At 43.2% G+C, this 21,001-nt stretch overlaps 2 protein-coding genes across 2 annotated transcripts; one reads left to right on the top strand and one right to left on the bottom strand.

Moving 5' to 3' along the window:
• The first annotated feature begins 2,246 nt into the window (after positions 1 to 2,246).
• On the top strand, positions 2,247 to 3,167 carry LOC139153975 (olfactory receptor 5A1-like). Its single transcript, XM_070728402.1, has one exon. It carries the CDS (start codon positions 2,247 to 2,249, stop codon positions 3,165 to 3,167), a length of 921 nt encoding a protein of 306 aa, XP_070584503.1.
• Positions 3,168 to 19,129: 15,962 nt separating this feature from the next.
• On the bottom strand, positions 19,130 to 20,050 carry LOC139153040 (olfactory receptor 5AR1-like). The gene has a single exon (XM_070726559.1). The coding sequence runs from the start codon at positions 20,048 to 20,050 to the stop codon at positions 19,130 to 19,132; it is 921 nt and encodes a 306-aa protein (XP_070582660.1).
• Between the last annotated feature and the right edge of the window lie 951 nt (positions 20,051 to 21,001).

Below are 21,001 nucleotides of genomic sequence, written 5' to 3'. Positions count from 1 at the left end.
CTCATTGTTATGTCCATGGTAAGATGTAAAACCACTGTGATAATAAGAAACAACAGTCTAGCAAGGAGGATCATTATTGCCAATGGTCAGTAAACCACCAACTGGCACCGCTGTGAAAGCCAGAGACTGGGCTGCATTCTAAACTGGACTGCATTCTTTTTTTTTCTTTTTATGTACACTGTCATTTTTTTTACCAGAAAGTCACAGCCATTTCCACCTCTCTATATTGCAAGGCATTCAGAATTAGAAATTAATGGCTGCAATGACAATAGTGATGTTTGCTTCAATGAACAGACTGGGTCCAAGAGATGTGTCAGAAGAATTGGCAGAAGAGAAAAAAGTTTTATTGAACAAGACAGAAAAGTTGATTCTGATAATGGACCTACTAATGTCAGGCTATAAGAATGACATGAAAAAAGAAATGGTATTGGATTTTTTTTTTAAAAAAGGTCGATACTTTAAAAATTAAAAAAAGAGAATTGTAAATAAGCAATCAGAGTGATCTAGATTAGGCGTCTCCAACCTTGACGACTATAATATTTGGAGACATCAACTCCAATTCTGGGAGTTGAAGTCCACAAGTCTTAAAGTTGCCAAGGTTGGAGATCCCTGATCTAGAGAATTATTATATATTTGTTTTACAAAAACAGTTTTGTTAAAGCTTGGAGAGTCTTGTCTAAGGGATAAAAAAGAAATATAAAGAAATATAGTTCTATAACATTGTTTCAATGGGCTAACCATTAAACAGTTACAATAGAAGTAAAATGAATGAATATAAAATTGGTTTATTTGATCAAGGTTAAATAGATACATTGCTATTTCTGAAAATCGAAAGTAAAAACTTATCATTGACACTTTTAACTGCTTGATCAAGAGGCAAATCCTTCCTCAGTTTCTTTCTCTGACTAAGTCAGGGGTGGCTCCTTCCTCTTCTGTCTGATTGGATCCTACGCACCATCTTTTCTCCTTGTTTTCTGAGATCATCCATAAATTTCATTGTATCACACTCCTCTTCAGAATATTCATCTTCTTGCAAGTTCCCAAAGGAAATAGATTGTGGGTTTTGAGAATGAAATGTAGTGGTATTGTTCTCCTTTTCTCTTGACAACTCCCCGTGAGCACATAAGAAATATCTTAACTATTTATTCCTTTGGGAATCTATTGATCTTGTAAGTCTTGTATGCCTGATGTGAAAGGACCTGATTCATTTCTCCCAATTCAATGTCTTGATATACTCAAAGCTCCCCTCATCCCAAAGAAGTCCTCCTCCTGCTTGTGTTACACAGGTAGTTTCCTATGTAGGGTTTATTGGGGTATTACTAAAGAAGTAGCTGTATTACTAGCATGTGGTTATTATTGACAAGAAGTTTCAAGTGGGAGTATTTTCCCTTCTGGAATAATTCTTTTCTAGGTAGTAGAATATCGCCTTTATAGAAAACAGGTAACATTATGCTCAGAATACTTTCTGCCTGCATTGTGGTTTTAAACTATCCCTTTTCCATATTAACTCATTGGATCATTCTGATATAAACTGTTAAATTCTAGGCTCTATGTTCTAATTCATCATGCTTACTACAGTTTGAACATTTTGGAGATAATAGTAATCTATTTATCTGTATTGATCTTGAAAATAATGCCAATGGCTAAATAATGCATGGTTATTTTAATTTTAGGAATTCTAGTGAGCTTTCAAAAAAAAAAAAAGAACCCAACAAGATTTGTCCAACATGGCTCAGTAATTGTCCCAATAATATAATATACCAGGAGAATATTCATTTTCTTGCTTGAGTTAAAGGTTAACATTAATTTCTGTCCATAAGACAAAATTATCTGTGATATTATTTATTTATTTTTCTTTGTAAAGGAACAAAATTGTTCTACCCTAAATGTAAGTGAATGTAATTGTGAAGTGCAAGTGAGTTGTCATTACTTGCTTCCTAGGTCCGAAAGACAATGACTGGCTCAATGTCACCCAACTGTCTTTGTGCAAAAGACAAGATTAGAATTAGATAGATAGATAGATAGATAGATAGATAGATAGATAGATAGATAGATAGATAGATAGATAGATAGATAGACAGACAGACAGACAGACAGACAGACAGACAGACAGACAGACAGACAGACAGACAGACAGACAGACAGACAGACAGACAGACAGACAGACAGACATATATATATATATAACACTGGTTAGATATCTCTACTTGTATGTTTATTCTTATTTTATAGATGAATAAGCAGAAATGGAGAACCAAACTGATTTTATTTTGCTTGGCCTTTCCGGTGATCCTCAACTACAGAACTGGCTCTTCTTTATCTTTTCAACCATTTTTCTCATCACAATGTCAGGAAATATCACAATCATTTTGATAATCAAAATAGACCCTTCTCTCTCTGTACCCATGTACTATTTTTTATCTCATTTGTCCTTTGTTGATATGTGCTATTCAATTAACATTGTTCCTAAAATGTTAATGAATTTTCTTATGAAACAAAAGACTATTTCCTTCACTTTCTGCATTTTACAAATGTTTTGTACGCTTCTACTAGGCGTTACAGAAATTTTCCTGTTGTCAGCAATGGCATATGATAGATATGCTGCAGTATGTCAACCACTTCATTATATAATGATCATGAATAAAGCAATATGCACTTACTTAGTTTTAGGAGCATGGCTAATAGGCTTGTTATCTGCAACAATAAACACAGTGCCCATTTTTAACTTACACTTTTGTGGCCTCCGTGAAATTAATCACTTTAGCTGTGAGCTTCCTCCATTATTGAAAGCATCCTGTTCTGACACTTTTCTAAGTAATTTGATCATTTTGTCTTTTGCTGTTACATGTGGACTTGGTTCCTTCTTACCAACATTGGTCTCTTATATTCATATCATCTCCACCATCATGAACATCCATTCTGCAGAAGGTAGAAGTAAAGCTTTCTCTACGTGCAGTTCCCATCTCATTGTAATAGGTTTACAATATATGACAGGAATGTCCCAGTACATGAAACCCAGAAATGTTTCTTCTTTTATACTGGACGAGATTATCTCTGTTCAATATAACATTCTGACCCCAATGCTGAATCCAATTATCTATAGTCTGAAAAATAAGGAAATGAAGAGAGCACTTAAAGGAATGTGTACGCAAAAAATAAATATTTGATCTAACTTATATTCATTAGTTACATATGATACTTTAAAGATAAGTCTCTATTTACCTGTGTGTTATTTTTATGTTTGTATTTGTAAAGAGGTGGAAAGAGAGTAAGAAAAGAGAATTTGGCTTTTCCCACTTATAACATTTAGAAAGCTTCAATTTATATTCAGGAGATATAAATGTACAATGCAGATGGCTATAATCTGATAATTTGCAATTATTTTAGGACTTCATGTGTCCATTTTATTTAGCCAACTTGATACTTTTGCAAAATTCTTCTCTAAACTGAACTTAAGCTGGTGAAGTCTAGGGGATTCATTCACCATAAGCCATAATGCTAATGAAGGTAAATATACATGTCCCAGCACAATGTTGCAGAATCAGTCAGATTTTGATCCATGGTTTAATGTTTTTCACAGTTATAATTGCCTTTTTTTGGTAAAATTTCATCTGTTTGTTATTTCACTTTTAAGTATATTTTTCCAATATTTCTTTTTTCTTTTTTGCATGATTTTTTTGGTGACAAAATTAATACATTCATCAATATGGATTTATATATTTTCTTCCTTTTGAAAAAATCCTTTTATGAATACAGCATAATTTATTATCTGGTGCTTGAACAAGAGTCCAAAAAAAGTCCATCGCTGGAAAGATGAGGGTAGGGGAAAAGAGAAAGTCTGAAATCTAGCAAAATATTGCTGTTATTGCTAAATATATTTATGTGTCTAGATGCTAGAAAACTAGAATAACACAATGAAGTTTTTGTCACTAAAAGTAGGAAAGAATGCTTATGGATTCAATTAGTAGCAAATATGGATTTTTTTTAAACGGAAGTAAGTGCTGTCACACAATCATGCAATAAACTCCTTCCTTTTCCCTCCCCCCTCTTCCTACTTCTCTTCCTACTCCTCCCTAGTCTCTACCACAGGAGGTTTTAAAGAAGATATTAGACAATCATTTGTCTGAAGTAGTACAATATAGGATGTCCTGCTTGAGCAGGTGGTTGGACTAGAAGACCTCCAAGGCACCTTCCAATTCTGTTGTTCTGTTAATTTTATTTCCTTTCTCATCATTCATTTTCTTTCTTTTTTCCAAGTTCTTTAATAGGTAGTGCTTATTTTTTTCCCCTAGTTATGGCCTTGGTTCAAAAGATACAGTAAAAAAAAATATTTTTAGATATAAATGTTTTTGAACTTAATGTGAAATGGAATGCCAGATTTTATTTCAAGTTGGTTATAAAACTTCAGGGAAATAAAATAATTTATATCATGTCATTCATTCTCTAATACTTTAAAATGGAATATGGTTACTGCTTGACACCAGCAAGACTTTAAATGGCTCACAGAATTTATAATGTAAAACTGTAGATTTCAGAAAATGAAATAAAATATAAAAATTCCACAATCATTTTCACAGTTTAAGTATTAAAAATAATTATTAAAATTTAACACTTCGTATGATACCAAGGTTCTTAATGTTTTCACCTGTTTCCAGAATGAGTAGGGGCCATCCTTACTTTGCAGGTTAATTATTTTCAATAGTGGAGGTTCCATATGGAACATCCACTATCAGGGGCCCTCCCTCTAAGTACTCCATAATTGTTCAAGTAGGTTGTCCTTGAACAATTGGCAAAAAATAGTTTCTGTTCTGCTGGCGTGTCCCAGCCGCCCATAATTACAGGGTAATTAGTCCAGAAAGACACACACCACACGATAGAAGGAAAACCAAAAGTCTTTATCAACAGAAAAGCAGAAAAAAACTCTATTTTTAAATGTCAAAGGGATTTTCTGGTACACACAAGGCACAGGTTAAATGCAATCCAATTTCTCACCCAGTAACTGGGAAATTGAGTCCAAATTCCAAAGTCCAGAAAGTCCACACACAGTGTTGAACATGGAAACAGCAAAACCACGATCTTGATGAACTATGAATCAGATAAATTTCCACAAGGCTAAATTAGCATGCTGCTCTTTTTATATGTAGCACTAATTACAGCAGCCCCACACAACCACAGGTGGCCACACTTATCTCCTGTAATAATCCTTCAGTTGTTCTCTCCTATGCATCACTCTCCACATGCGTGGGTCTGTCATAAGTTCTTGTTCAGAATCCAGGGATGATAAGGAAGATTGATCTCCTCCTGGGCTGTCTGCCAAACTCCCTCTTCCCTGTCACTCACACTTCCTTGGTCAGAGGAGGCTTTGTCAGCAGATTCTATTGGGAGCAAAATAGGCCTGTGCATGTGGATGTTTTCCCCACATTCACCTCCACATTCCTTGGGGCAGGACCTGGGGCAAAGCTAACCACAACAGTTTCTAAGTTATTTAGGGTCTGGGATATAAACAGCTTTATGAATATGTCTATGGAGATGCTCACTCATCCAAGTCATGGTTGTCTGAAATGTACTTTTTTTCAAGAGGCAACTGGACTTCCTGGTTTTTCTTAGAAGATGTTTTGCTTCTTATCCAAGAAGTGTCTTAATTTCAGAACTGAAGAAGCTTCTTGGATGAGAAGTGAAACATCTTCTAAGAGAAACCAGAAAGTCTAATTGCCTTTTGGGGGTGGGAAGAAGCACCTTTGTACTTTATGAAGAAGAAACTAGTCCATTACTGATAGCTCAATATTTTAACAGATAAAACAGTATCACATGAAGCATGTATATGTGTGCTGCTAGGTCTCATGGCATCAGAATCCCTGTGGGGATTGAATTTTTTCCCCAAAATTTTGAATTGCACATAGCTTCAAAAAGAGTAGAGGGTCTGTATGGTTCTGTATGGTTTCTTGACAAAAGCTGTGTCTGCACTCTAGTTGAGAATACAAATGAAATATAGTGGTTCTTTTGAATAGGAAGAAGAAGAAAGTGATGAAGAAGAAAATCTGAAAATGTTTTTTGTTGTGTTGAATATAATAAATTCTTGGGTAAATCTTTCAGAAAATCTATAGCCATTATAGCAATAGCATTTAGTTTTATATACTGCTTCACAGTGCTTTTCAGTCCTCTCTAAGTGGTTTACAGAGAGTAAGCATATTGCCCCGAACAATCTGGGTCCTCATTTTACCAACCTTGGAAGAATGGAAGGCTGAGTTAACCTTGAGTCTACTGAGATTCAACCTGCCAAACTGCTGGTAGCTGGTGAAGAAGTAGTTTTCAGTATTTCACTCTAACTATTGCGCCAACAAGCCTCTCATCCCTCATTCTTTGATGGATGCATGCCTTTTAAAAGCATTTTATCATCAGGTAGCTATTACTATTACTACATCATCATCATCATCATTAACAGTATAATCACTGATAAGGAGTCATAGTGAAACTTCACTATGGAAACATCATCAAACCTTAGAACACCTAGTTGTGTGTGTGTGTGTGTGTGTGTGTTTGTTTGTTTGTGTATGTATGTGTGTGTTTCTTTGTTTGTTTGTGTATGTGTGTGTTTTCATAGATTTTCATGGATATAGGTATGTAGGTCTTGGTGTATTTGGGTCTTTTCCCATGTAAGATAGATAAAATCTTGACAATGTTTCGATGAGGTCTCACTTGTCATCTTCAGGGTGGTATTTTCAGCTTTGTGCTAGGGTGAGGAAAATGTGGTCAGGGCTGCCATTTTTCTATAAATATTGGTAGAGGTGTGTGGAGTTCTGGTCTAATTGTTACAAGTCGGGTGGTTGGCTGTATTGTAACATCTTGATTAATTAATGGGTAACGCCTTGAGTAGTTGATGCAGTTGATGTTTGCAGATTAGTTGATGTTTGCAGATTAGGGGTGACATTCTGAGTAGTTATTGCAGTTGATGTTTGTAGATTAGTCGGCTGTTTTGTAATGTATATTTGTGGTGTAACATCCTGAGTTTTGGGTTGGCTCCAAGTTTGTGGTCTGGCTGCGTTTATGGCATGTGTCAGTTTGCTTTGTGTGGGTGGTGGAGGAGGGTGCAGCAGTTGGAGGTGCCACCATGGTTTGACTTCTGGGTGGTGGTGGTATTTTGTCTGTGAGGGGGTCTGGTTTTGGGTCTGGTGAGGGTGATTGGTGGTGGTGTCCTGTGTTGTTCTAGATCTGGTGTCAGTTTTCATGTCTGGTCATTGCAATTGGTTGAGGTATGACTAGGAAATGAAGGGGAGATGCCATTGCTGTTGACAAAAACTGAACTGAAAGAAAAGTTGAAGAGATTAGCCTTAATTGATTTTACTGAAAATACTGTCAATTACACACTACACAAACTACACTGCTAAAAAAAATAAAGGGAACACTTAAACAACACAATATAACTGCAAGTAAATCAAACTTCTGTGAAATCAAACTGTCCACTTAAGAAGCAACACTGATTGACAATCAATTTCACATGCTGCTATGCACATTCAACTATGTACAGAACAAAGTATTCAATGAAAATAGTTCATTCATTCAGATCTAGTATGTGTTATTTGGGTGTTCCCTTTATTATTTTGAGCAGCATATATAACTTTCTCTATTTATTGGTCCTGACAGAATATGTGCCTATTTTCTAAAAAAGCTCTCCTCTGCCATAGATGAACTTCTAAGCATTATCTATGAAGTATCTTTTAGAATGAGTTCCTTGCCTGTCCTATGGTCATTAGCAATAGTCATACCTGTCTTCAAAAAAGGTGACCCCAGCCTTGTTGAGAATTATAGACCAATCTCCTTTTGCTGCATCAGTTGTAAAATCATCATAAACCAATCCATCATCCTCCACTTAGTGACAACCTACTCTATAATAAGCAATTTAATTTCAGGAAAAAAATTGTCATGTAATCTGCAACTCATACAATGCAAAAACATTTGGACCTCTCAGCTTGATCAGGGTAAAACAGTAGATTTAATCTACATAGACTTCTGCAAACCCTTTAATTCTGTGGTACATAATAAATTAAAACTAATTTCTTACAGCATTTCTGGATCCTTGCACAAGTACATAGCTGCATTCCTATCAAACAGTCAGCAAGTAGTTAAAATTGGAACTGCTGTATCAAACCAGCATCAGTTAATAGTGGTGTTCCCTAAGACAGCATTCTTGGACCAACACTCTTTCTGCTTTATATAAAAGACCTTTGTGACAATATTGTAAACAGCTATGTCCTCTTTGCTGACAATATTTGCGCCGGATGCGGAGACCAAGCTGGATTTAAAATGGATCACTTATTAATTTGCATAACACTTAATTAATGAATAAAACAAACAATTAACTTGGACCTGCAGAGGCCAACAAAACTTTTGGGGCACAAATGATACAAAGTAACATTCCTTGGCAACTATAGGTGTAGCTCCATGCTGATCCAGGCAAAGGGGACCATGCCCTCACCTGTATCTTAGCCATGCTATGCATGTGGGGAGGCTCGCCGTCCAATCCCCATCCAGTTATTGGATAGGGTGAGTCCCAAAGGCACCCCCTCTCCAATCTCTCAGGCCGGTCAGACACCATGAGCTCCTGGCGAGAGTCTGCCCATCATCTTTAAAGATGCCCAAAGGAGAACATGCAGTTGCCAATTTCCTCCCAATTTCCACCCCTAACCTGCCTACCCCAGTGATCAAAGATAAGCCAATTAACCAGATCAATTACTACCAGTGAAGCACCCCTAACCAATCCATCCTGTTCTGTAATGTGGAATAGGCGAAAGAACGATCAGAAGCTAAAATGCCTTGATTGCCAAAAATTTATTTTTGGCCCCTTTGGGCGACCCCTGTAAAGCACACTGAAAGATAGGGAGGGCGGGCAGGTGCTCACTTCTCCAAATGCCAGGGGAAAAGGAGGCCCAGCTATGGCACAGCACTATATATAGGGCTTGCCCGGGCCCTCCCCATGCGACATCATAGGCCTGTCCTGCTGTACAAGGCCTGGGCCAAAATCTCACAAATTCTCATTAGATTTCAGCCCCCAAGATGGCGGCTATGATGGTATTGCATTTCCTGGGTCTGGTGCAAAATCCTGGGTCTGGCGCAAAATCCTAGCCAGCAGGTAAGTTGGCCGGCCAGGTATTAACATCACAAATAATTCTACTACCCTAAAAAATGACCTAGATTATATATCTGAATGGTCAAACAATTGGCAGCACCAAATCTCTGCTAACAAATGCTCAGTCCTGCATATTGGCAATAAAAATCAGAACATCAAATACAAGCTGGATGGGAATGATCTAAAATATCACGCATACTCTGTGAAAGACATTAGTGTACTAATTTCAAAAGATCTAAGCACCAGAGTTCACTGTAACAACATTGCTAAAAGGGCATTAAGAGTTGTCAACCTTATATTACAAATTTTTCTCTTTGGTAACATTATATTTCTAACTAAGACACACAAAATCTTTGCCACATCTATCCTTGAATACTGTGCACCTGCCTGGAACCCACACTGTGTTTCAGACATTAATACATTAGAGTGGGTCAACTCCTCTCCTCACAAAAAAAAAATCCTTGAAATTTTAGGCCTGGATAACTTGAACTATGCTGTCTATGCTCTGACCTAAGCTTAGTGCACAAGATCATCTACCTTTGCATCCTACCTATTGATGACTACTTTAATCTCAACCTCAATAACACTAGGCCAGAGGTGGGCAGCAGGCAGAATGGGGTGAAGCTGAATGCGCAGTTCCAGCTGACCGGCAGCACTTATTTACTGGATTACTGGTCTTGGACGGGCTCTCTTTTTCCCCCTGCTGCTGCTGTGTCTGCTTACCTCTCTCCTGTCCAAATCCCCTCCAGCCTCATGCAGATACCTCCCGAGGCCAGGAAGGAGGAAAGAGGAAAAAAGCAAGGAGCACGCAGCAGCAGCAGCAGGGAAAATAAGGGAGAGCCATGCCGTGCCAAAGCAGTCTGGGCTGCGGTCTTTTTCCCCTTGCAAAGCCCTCAATCCATCCATAGCTGAGATGAAAAGGCATAGTGCGACAATTATAACCATATAATTCTCCCTCGGCTTTCTGATATTTTAAAATCCCCCCTCCCATCCTTCTCCTCCTCCTCCTCCAACTCCTACTGGCAGGGAGACCAGCACAGTAGGAGTTGGAGGGGGCCCTTTTCCTCCCCTCTCTTTTTTCAATAGCTGATCAGCAGCCATTCACCTAACTACCCAGCCTGAGTCAGGGGGTGACCCAGGAAGGAGAGCACAGGAAACGTAAAGCAAATTGTCACCCCAGCGAGCGACACTGGTGAGGTTGTAAGTTGAGGACTTAACAGTTCATTTGAACGATGATGATCATTCAAGCCACTCCCACATGTCACATGTCCAGCAATCCACTCCTACCCAGTCACATGACTATCAAGGCACACCCACAAAATAAGCCACACCCACAATGTGGCAGTAAAAAATTTAGCTGCCCATTACTACACTAGGGCTATCAATACCTACAAATTAAATGTAATCTGCTCTAATCTTGATTGCAGAAAATACTTCTTCAATAAAGTAGTAAATGTATGCAACACTTCACCTGATTATTTTGTTAATTTCTCTAACCACCATACCTTTTATCTTAAACTGTCTACCATAGATCTTACATATTTTTTAAAGATGTCCCTAAGGGACATGCATAAGCACACCAGTATGTCTATCATCCCTGTCTTATTGTACCCATTTGTATATACTCATTTAGGACTATGTTTTGCTTCTTTATATCCATTTATCTGTACCATTTTTCATGCATCCTGTTATCTTGCACTTGTTGACAAAATAAATAAAATATATATATAAAATCATCTTAAAAACTGGGGGGGAAATTCCATATTTTATTCTGAATTCAGGAAAAAGAAATGTTATACTACTAGCTGTTTTGTTTTTAGTTTGAACATTTGAAAGTCTGTCACTAAATGTGACTAAATATATGCTAACGAATCAAAAGCAATGGCATATCTTTGGTTCAAAATAAGCAGTTAATTAAGAAATATAGGGAAGATGGCAAGGATGTAGCCCCGAGTTGGGCAGCATATAAATCCAATAAATCAATCAATCAAGTAGTAAATATATAGTGTAGTAGTTGAAAAAAATGTTTAGGGCAAAACAATATAATAGTTCTTTTGAAAGTCTTAATATATCTAAATGGAAATATTTTTATTCTATAATTTCTTCAATCTAGTGAATTCTGATAAAACTGTTTTATGATATATAAAGCTATTGCAGAAGAGACGGAGTAACGACTCGGACACAAGAGCTGGATTTAAACTTGGGTCATTTTTATTATAATAAATTTGCATAATTTATTAATTAAATTAGCATGGATTAGCATAAATTTGCATAAATCAACATACTCAACTATGACCCGGAAACAGTGGACCTGCAGGGTCAAACAAATACTTCCGGGGCGGAAATGACGTAAAAGGTCAACATTCCTGGGCAACTATGGGCGTAGTCGATGCTGGTCCAGGTGAGGGACCTCTCCCTCACCTGAGACCCTGCCATGCCCTCGCATGAGGGGGGTCCCACCGGCTCACCCCTACCCTGGGACTTCAATAGCGGGACCCAAAGACAGGTTCCCCCCAAGTGCGCAGGTAGCACCCACCATGGGCTTGGAGAGAACCTGTCAATCATCCCCAAAGATGCCCAAGGGAGAACGCGCAGTTGCTGAAACCACCCAGATTTCCACCCCTAACCTGCCTACCCAATGACCAGAGGTAAGCCAATTAACCTAATTAAACACAAACACCCCTTAACCGCACATCCATCTCCCCAGTGTGGAATGGGCGAAAAAACAGCCTGACCTAATGGGCGAGGCTGCAAAAAATTCCCATTCGGCCCCCGAAGGCGACCCACTAGGCACACTGCAAAATAGGGAAGGGCGGGTGGGTGTCTGCTCTTAGCTTCAGGTCCGGGCGAACAGGCTTTCTTCCCGGCCTGCTGTCCCTTAAATAGGGCCAGCAGGCCCCGCCCGGACCCGACGTCATGCCCGGCCACGTGGGAAGGGCATTCTCGGCCGAAATCTCGCCTCGCGAGATTTCGGCTGAAAACAAGATGGCGGCCGCCATCGGAAGGGTCCGAGTCTGCCCGGCCCTTCCGCAACAGCGCCGTGGGGCCGGTAAGTCAGCCGGCGATATTGCAGAAGAGACGGAGTAACGACTCGGACACAAGAGCTGGATTTAAACTTGGGTCATTTTTATTATAATAAATTTGCATAATTTATTAATTAAATTAGCATGGATTAGCATAAATTTGCATAAATCAACATACTCAACTATGACCCGGAAACAGTGGACCTGCAGGGTCAAACAAATACTTCCGGGGCGGAAATGACGTAAAAGGTCAACATTCCTGGGCAACTATGGGCGTAGTCGATGCTGGTCCAGGTGAGGGACCTCTCCCTCACCTGAGACCCTGCCATGCCCTCGCATGAGGGGGGTCCCGCCGGCTCACCCCTACCCTGGGACTTCAATAGCGGGACCCAAAGACAGGTTCCCCCCAAGTGCGCAGGTAGCACCCACCATGGGCTTGGAGAGAACCTGTCAATCATCCCCAAAGATGCCCAAGGGAGAACGCGCAGTTGCTGAAACCACCCAGATTTCCGCCCCTAACCTGCCACGGAGCGGGGGTCAGATCTCTATCTTGGCCCCCCGACTCCCCCCTCTATCCGCGCCAGCTCACGCAGAGACACTGCAGGTCCAAAAGGGAAAATGGCGTTCCTCAGTTCTGACAGAGGAAGACCAGCAGCCAGGTAAAGCCACAGCTGATCTATGGTGATGCGGGGATGGGCCACACCACCCCGCTTAACTTTCTGACTACCGTACCCTGGCCTTAACTCCCGTCTAACCCGGTGAAGGGCCCTAAGGGAAAATGGCGACCCACCAGCGATCCCCCAAGAGGATCTCGACCACACCACCTGCGTGGAGGGCCGCACAGTGCGAAGCCACCGCAGGCTTCGCGAACCTGGCAGATCGAAAACGACCCCCAGGCCCACACCGGTCCTTGCCACCACGGTGCAAGGCCCACTACCTGGGCGCCGCAATGGGATGCAGCCCTCCCAGTACCATCTGGGCACAGCAATGGGATGCCGCCCTCCCAGCACCAACTGGGCGCAGCAATGGGATGCCGCCCTCCCAGCACACATCCAGGCACAGCAATGGGACGCCGCCCCCGGCACTAACTGGGCGCAGCAATGAGATGCCGCCCTCCCAGCACTAACTGGGCGCAGCAATGGAATGCCGCCCTCCCAGCACATATCCAGGCGCAGCAATGGGATGCCGACCCCCGGCACCGGCTGGGCGCAGCAATGGGATGCCGCCCTCCCAGTCCCAACTGGGCGCAGCAATGGGATGCCGCCCTCCCAGCACCAACTGGGCGCAGCAATGGGATGCCGCCCTCCCAGCACACCTCTGAGCGCAACGATGGGATGCCGCCCCTGGCCACCGACTGGGCGCAGCAATGGGATGCCGCCCTCCCAGCCCCACTGGGCGCAGCAATGGGATGCCGCCCCCCCGACACCACCTGGGTGCAGCAATGGGATGCTGTCCGCCCAGGACAAACTGGGTGCAGCAACGTGATGTCACCCTCCCAGCACCTCCTGGGCGCAGCAATGGGATGCCGCCCTCCCAGGACCACCTGGGCGCAGCAATGGGATGCCGCCCTCCCAGCAATAGCGGTGGAAACGCCCGTCCCACCGCACACCCCATCTCCCCAGCCAGACAGCCAGGACCCAGCCGCCACGACGGCAGGGTCCCCACCCCGATGGCAACTTGTTGCTGAGTGGTCTCGGAGCGCTCTGACCCCAAGCAACACCGTCGGTCGCGTCCTGGCGGGGTTGAAGAGAAGGGGACCAAAGGAGGAATCTGGCCTAAGATCTTACCCGGACCCTCAACAGGCCGTTCGTACCCTAAAACAGGCCGTTGACCGCCGGCGGGCGACTTCCCGAATCCTCCGTATCGAGAGGCCGTTACCGCACTAGTGGCAGCGCCTCTCGAGAACGAGCATTCCCGAATGGCGGGATCCATACGTGGCCTGGCCAAACCCTACATACTAGCACCCACCTACTGAAATAATGAGATGGAAGGCACCAAATTGACCCGGCGGCCCGCGATGCGGCCCCGGCCCAACTTTCCCGCACAGTCACACTGCGGAAGACGCCATAAAACCAATGACCCCGCCCCCGCCTTAAACAAGGCGAAGCCGGTCAACCTGGACCTAATAGTCCCAACCGAAAGGCCACGCTGCCTAAGCTGGACACCAATATGGCCAGGTACACAACTGGGGCAGGCCAGCTATAGGGGTAGCCCGTATACTGCCTGCCATCCCAAACAGTTCACCTGCCCGCTGCGAAGCCCTCCCCCCTGGGTGCCAGACACTCCCAAGAGTGCCGCAGCCCAGGAAGCCTCGCCTCTTTACTGCACAGTAGCCCCCCGGCCCCTAGGTGGACAGGAAAAGCCGCTGGCGACAACCGTGCCCGCAGGGCCAGGGTCCGAAACCAGGACAACTGACCATGGGCCGAGGCGTCACAACCCCGTTATCTAACCCGGGGACATGCCTAGCTAAAAACAGTGTGGTCAGGGACAAGGACCTGTGCCCAAAAAATAATTGGCGGACAAGCCGCATGACCCTGTCCCTTTTGGAGGACAGGGCGTTCACAACACGGACAACCACTAGGCTGTCACACCAAAATGCACAGTCCTGCCCCCAAACCGCTCACCCCAAAGCTCTAGAGCCACTATCAAGGGGGAGAGCTACCAAAAGGGTCAAATCCCTAACCGAAGGAGAGGCCCCCATTAGGAGGCCACGCAGACCAGCCCACTGGTCACCCAACACAACCCAAAGCGCGAGTACATGCCGTACCAGAGCACAACTGCAAATCAGCTTCCAAAAGAAGCTCTTGCTTCCCAAAAAGACAACCCATTAAAACGTTTTAAGAACTCCGCCACACGCAGAGGTCAGCCCTGACCCCTGCACATAAGCGGGTACGATAATGGGGCAAACAGAGCCCCTTCATCGCAATACATAACCACCTAGAAAAAACCCTGCCCGGCACCACGACCCGGCGGGCAAAATGAAGAATCCCAGATAGGTCCCGGAGCTGCCGAAGAGTGACCTTCCCGCAGCCCCAGAACCATACCAAGGTGATCCCTGATTTGAGCCAACTTGACCAGGGGCAAACTAGAAGATTGCACCTCTGAGTCCAATTCAATACCGAGGAAGGTAATCCCGGTGGCGGGGCCCTCGGTCCCCGTGGAGGCTAAAGGCACCCCCAACAGAGCGCAAAGGGCTTCGAAGACCCGCATTGGAGCAAAGCAGTGCTCTGCACGCGCAGTCCCCGCCATCAAGAAACCCTCAAGGTAGTGAACGCCGAGCCCGGGCCGCTGCGCCCCTTGAGCGCCCACTCCAAGAAGGTGCTCGAGCTCTCCCAAAAGAGAGCATGAGAGGGAGCCACCCGTGGGTAAAACCCCCGATCACTTAAAAACACCCATGAAATGGAAGCCCAACAGCGCGAAGCCGTCCGGGTGCATAGGGAAGAGCCGGGATGCTGACTTAATGTCGCATTTATCCATAAGGGCTCCATCCCCACACTGCATTACCATGGCCTCGACCGCCTCCAAGGAGGCGAAGCCGGCCAAACAAAGTTCGTCAGGAAAGAAAACCTTCACTGACTCCCTTTTAAGAAAAAACGAGTGGTGAATCAACCTAGATTCATCACCCACCTATCAGGGGACCCCCCTGAATGGGGAGACCACAAGATTCATGAAGGGCGGCTCCGGGAAGGGCCCAAGGCCCCTCCCCATGGCCACCTCTTATGCTGTCCCGGACCGAACAAGCCGTTATGTCCCACAACCAACCGGAGGTTGTTGAACCGAAAGGCCTGCTCGAACCCCCCATGTAAGGGATCCCGAATCCCTTAGAGAAACCTAGCAAGAGAGCGGCCGCTCTCGAGCAGGGGTGGTCGTCCATCAACCAACCCCATTGTTGTTGTTGTAGTTGTTGTTATAATTAAATGGGCTGGGCCCAGTTTCCCCCCCCCCACCCGTAGGTGGGGCTTGCCCTTTCAGGGCAGGGGTACATTGCAGCGGCACGGGAGCCCCGCCTTCCCGTACGCATGGCTATACATACAAAAAGGGGGGAAACAAGTCCCTCTGCCGCAAGCCCAGGACAATGCAGCGAAAGGGTCCCACCCTGTGGTGGCCCCCTTTCCCAATCTCCCTGGCCCCGACGGGTAAGCCGTCAAAAGGGGCGGAGGCCCTCTGGCCAGGGTTGGCGGTCAAACCCCCTGCCCCCAAAGCACCAGGCCCCGGCAAAAGCTGCCCCAGGGGCCTGTGCTCTCGCACTAGGAGCCAGGGGGGGGGGAAGGGGGCAAACCTGGTTAGGAGTCCCCCACCCCCCCGAAAAAACGCCATAGAACAGAATTTTCTTGGCCAAGTGTGATTGGACACACAAGGAATTTGTCTTGGTGCATATGCTCTCAAGGTACATAAATGAAATATACATTTGTCAAGAATCATGTGGTACAACACTTAATGATTGTCATAGGGGCCAAATAAGCAATGAAGAAGCAATATTAATAAAAATCTTAGGATATATTCAGAGTAGTTCCTGTTTGCTGCTCTGATCTCCCTTGTTAATATTTTTCTGGCCTGATTAAGTTAAATAATAGCTGTAATGAAGTTTGTCCATGATTTACTGAAATAGTAAAGGCCTGGAACAAACTTCCCGCAGACCCAGTAGCTGAATCCACAGCAACAGCGTTCAAACATGCCTGGGACAAACATACAGCCATCCCAAGACAAATACAGAAACAGAACAAGGGCAGACTAGAGGGACCAATAGGTCTTTTCCTGCCTATGTCCATGCTTGCCTACAAATATATGACATCGTTCCAACCATCATCAGTCTCATTAGGAGTATGATTAATATGTGCCATGGTTCTTAATTTACACCTGAGGGAACTGGGGCCCCCAGGCCCCAAGAGGGCAGCAAAAGGCCTCTGCCCAAACAGGCAGCGCAGCAGCATGAAGCTGCCACCGAGGGCCCAACCGTCCTCCTTTTTTATTTTATGTTGTGTTTTATTTCTTATTGTTTTTTTGGGGGGGGGCCACGAACCGGGAGGGGCCGCACACGCAAGCCCCCACCCTAGCCCCCCACGTCCCCAAGGGGGCTACCATAAGGATCCCCCCCCCAACATAGGGGGGGGGGCAACAGCCAAACGGCCTTCACCGGACCCGAAGCCCCCAAACCGTTCCCCGAGCCTCCGATGAGGCTCTCAAAATGGCGACCGCAACACGCGGCCGCCTGTTACGTGGGGTGGGGGTGGGGGCCTCACGCGGGACTCCTGCCGCAAGCCCGTTGCTGCCCAAGACTCCTTGCAAATGTGCAGACCGGCAGCCTCGGATGGGCGAAGCGAGCGACGAGCAGTGCCCCAAGCCTCTAACGAGGCCCGAAATGACGGCCGCCTCACGCGGCCGCCGAAAGGCTCCAAGAGCAGACAGCCGAGTGTCTGCTCTTAGCTTCAGGTCCGGGCGAACAGGCTTTCTTCCCGGCCTGCTGTCCCTTAAATAGGGCCAGCAGGCCCCGCCCGGACCCGACGTCATGCCCGGCCACGTGGGAAGGGCATTCTCGGCCGAAATCTCGCCTCGCGAGATTTCGGCTGAAAACAAGATGGCGGCCGCCATCGGAAGGGTCCGAGTCTGCCCGGCCCTTCCGCAACAGCGCCGTGGGGCCGGTAAGTCAGCCGGCGATATTCTTTTAGGGATAAATGTTTATATATTTAATATTAATATCTCTCAGAATATACCTAAAAGGCAAAAATACAAACTACAATACAAAAGTTCCCCTCACATGTGCTCGTTATTCCCAATTCTAAGGGGCGGTGGTCATCTCTGTTTCAAAGCCGAAAAGCCAGTGCTATCCAAAAACATCTCTGTGGTCATGTGGCCAGCATGACAGTAAGAAAAATAATAAAGTCCCTTTGCCTCATATTACCTCCTGTCCTGGTAGAAGGGTAAATGGACGAGTTATGGTGAAATGATTACTAAGAAATGTAGTTTGTCATACTTATTTAAAATTAACCAGTCAGAAGGAGTCAGAAGGACAGTAAGAGGGCATGTTAACTTGATGAGACATAAGTTTAAACAATAAGTGATTAACTAAAATGGTTATCTGACGTTGTTGAAAAAATACAAAACAAAATTCTAGTGGATAAAGCCACATGGAATGCTGTTACCTTACCACTATAGGTGGTCCCCATTTTTTTTACTTACATTTTTACATGATTTTGAACTGCTAGGTTGACAGAAGAAAATAGCAGGAATTGTCCCCAAAAGACAGAATTTTCACTGTGGAGATATTTGTATCACACTCAGATGCAATCACTAATCTTTACCATCTTAAGGGGCGTGCATAAGTGCACCAGTGTGCCTTCCGTCCCCTGTCCAATTGTCTCTCCTTATCTCATTTATCTTTTCTTCCTTTCATATATGATCTCCTATACTTTTATATCTTTTCTTCTTTCCTTTTCCTAATTTATATTACTACATATCTATTCTCTTCAATGTGTATTATGTATTGGACAAAATAAATAAATCTTAAATACATAGTGGGGGAGTGGTAGAATTGATTAAAATACCAAGGCAAGTTCATAAAGTATAGGAATTTTCTAAAAAAAATATTGGTCATAAATTAAAGATTGATCAATTTCCCCATTCACTTTATATATTTGTGATATAAATTGAGCCTTTTCAAATTTTAATTGAGATAAAAGCATGCATGGAATGGTAGCATGACATCCTTCAAATCATAGATGGCTATAAAACCACAATGGCCCAATGGGCACTTAAACGTATACAGACACATAGAGTGAAAGCTTCCAAATGCAATAATAGTAAGTTTAATATGTAAGCACCAAACTCACTAAAGTAGAATAACAATTCTTAGATTTCTCATGAGTAACTCAGGTCATTTTTGAAATAATGACCCAATACATATTATTTACAGCAATTTGAACATAAACTCAATAAAAATTTCTACAAAATAAAGCAACACTGACATAAAAATAATTCTAGCATTTTACTTTTTTGTAAATATTCTTTTAAGTGCTCTCTTCACTTCTTCATTTTTCAGACTATAGATAATTGGGTTCAACATGGGAGTCAAAATACTGTACTGAATAGAGAAAAGCTCATCTTCTATAACTGAAGAAACATTTCTAGGTTTCATGTACTGAGACATTCCTGTCATATATAGCAAACCCACCACAATGAGATGAGAGCTGCAGGTGGAGAAAGTTTTTCTTCTGCCTTCTGACGTATGGATCTTCATGATGCTGATGATGATGTGGATATAGGAGACCAAAGTTGGTAAGAAGGAACCAAGTCCAAAAATCAATACAGAAAATAGAAGAATACAATTATTAAGAAAAGTGTCAGAACAAGATGCTTTCAAAAGCAGTGGAAGTTCACAGCTGAAGTGCTTAATTTCAGGAAGGCCACAAAACTGTATGCTGAATATGGGAACTGTGTTTATGGTTGCAAACAATAAACCCATTAGCCATGCTCCTATAACCAGGTAAGTACATAGTGCTTTATTCATGACCATTATGTAATGAAGCGGGTGACAAACAGCACTATATCTATCATATGCCATTGCTGAAAGTATAAAAACTTCTGTAACACTTAATAGAAGACTGAAAAACATTTGTGTAACACAGCTGGTGAAGTATATTTTCTTATGTTTTATAAGAAAGTTGGTTAACATCTTAGGGACAATATCAGCAGAGTAACAGATATCAACAAAAGACAAATGAGAGAGGAAATAATACATGGGTGCAGAGAGAGAAGGATCCATTCTTATTATCAAAATTATTGTAATGTTTCCTGACAGTGTGAGTAGAAAAATGATTGAAAAGATCAAGAAAAGGAAAATCTGGAGTTGAGGATCACTGTAAAGTCCAAGAAAAAGGAAGACCAATGAATCAGTTTGGTTCTCCATTTTTGTTTACTCATCTATAATATAAAAATAAATATGTAAATAAAGATATCAGGTAAAATATATATAGATGATATTTAATTTTTTGCTTTCAGTTCTTTCCCACATTCTCTCAAGTTTATGGATTGTGATATATACTGTATTTTTTGGAATATAAGACACACCAAAGTATAAGATGCACCTAGATTTTAGAGGTGGAAAACAAGGGGAAAGTGTTCTGAACCAAATGGTGTAGTAATATATTATTTAATAAAATAACAGAATACTTTTTACAACCATGAACACTTTTTACAAACTTCACAGTTTTAAGACTTGTGGACTTCAACTCCCAGAATTCCTCCTCCACTCATGTTAGCTCAGGAATGGGAATTGAAGTCCACAAGTCTCAAACTTGCCAAGTTTGAATACTCTTGCACCCCTAATTCCTAACCCAGGGGTCTTCAAACTTGACAGCTTTAGGTCTAGTGGATTTCAACTCGCAGAATTTCTCCTCCAGTGATGCTAGATGGGGTAGTTAGAAGGAAAAAAACAGCTCTGTTTTTGCAAAATATGGACCATTTCTGCCCTTCTTTTTACCAAATATGGTGTGGGCAAAGGATCTGGAAAGGCTGCAGAGAACTCCTGGGTGCTGGGGGATGGCAAAAATACCCCAATTGTTGTGAAAAATGGGCCATTTTTTGTCTGTTTCTTCATAAAAATGGAAGCATTTTTGCCACCTTCCAGTACCAAGGAGCTCTCTGCAGGCTTCTCAGACCCTCTGTCCAAAAATGGGATGTGAAGTTGGTGCAGGATAGCAAAAGATGGCTGCATTTGGTGTATAAGACACACCAACATTTCCACCCTCTTTTAGGGGAGATAAAGATGGATCTTATACTCCAAAAATATGGTATGTTCTAGGAATTCCTACTTATTTCGGAAAAAAATAATCCACAAAAAAGGAAATCTAATGAGTCA

The sequence above is a fragment of the Erythrolamprus reginae genome, chromosome Z (assembly GCF_031021105.1).
Source record: "Erythrolamprus reginae isolate rEryReg1 chromosome Z, rEryReg1.hap1, whole genome shotgun sequence".
In the NCBI taxonomy this organism is placed as follows: Eukaryota; Metazoa; Chordata; class Lepidosauria; order Squamata; family Dipsadidae; genus Erythrolamprus; species Erythrolamprus reginae.
Note: the sequence above shows the minus strand (reverse complement) of the source record. Positions and strands in the feature narration are given on the sequence as shown.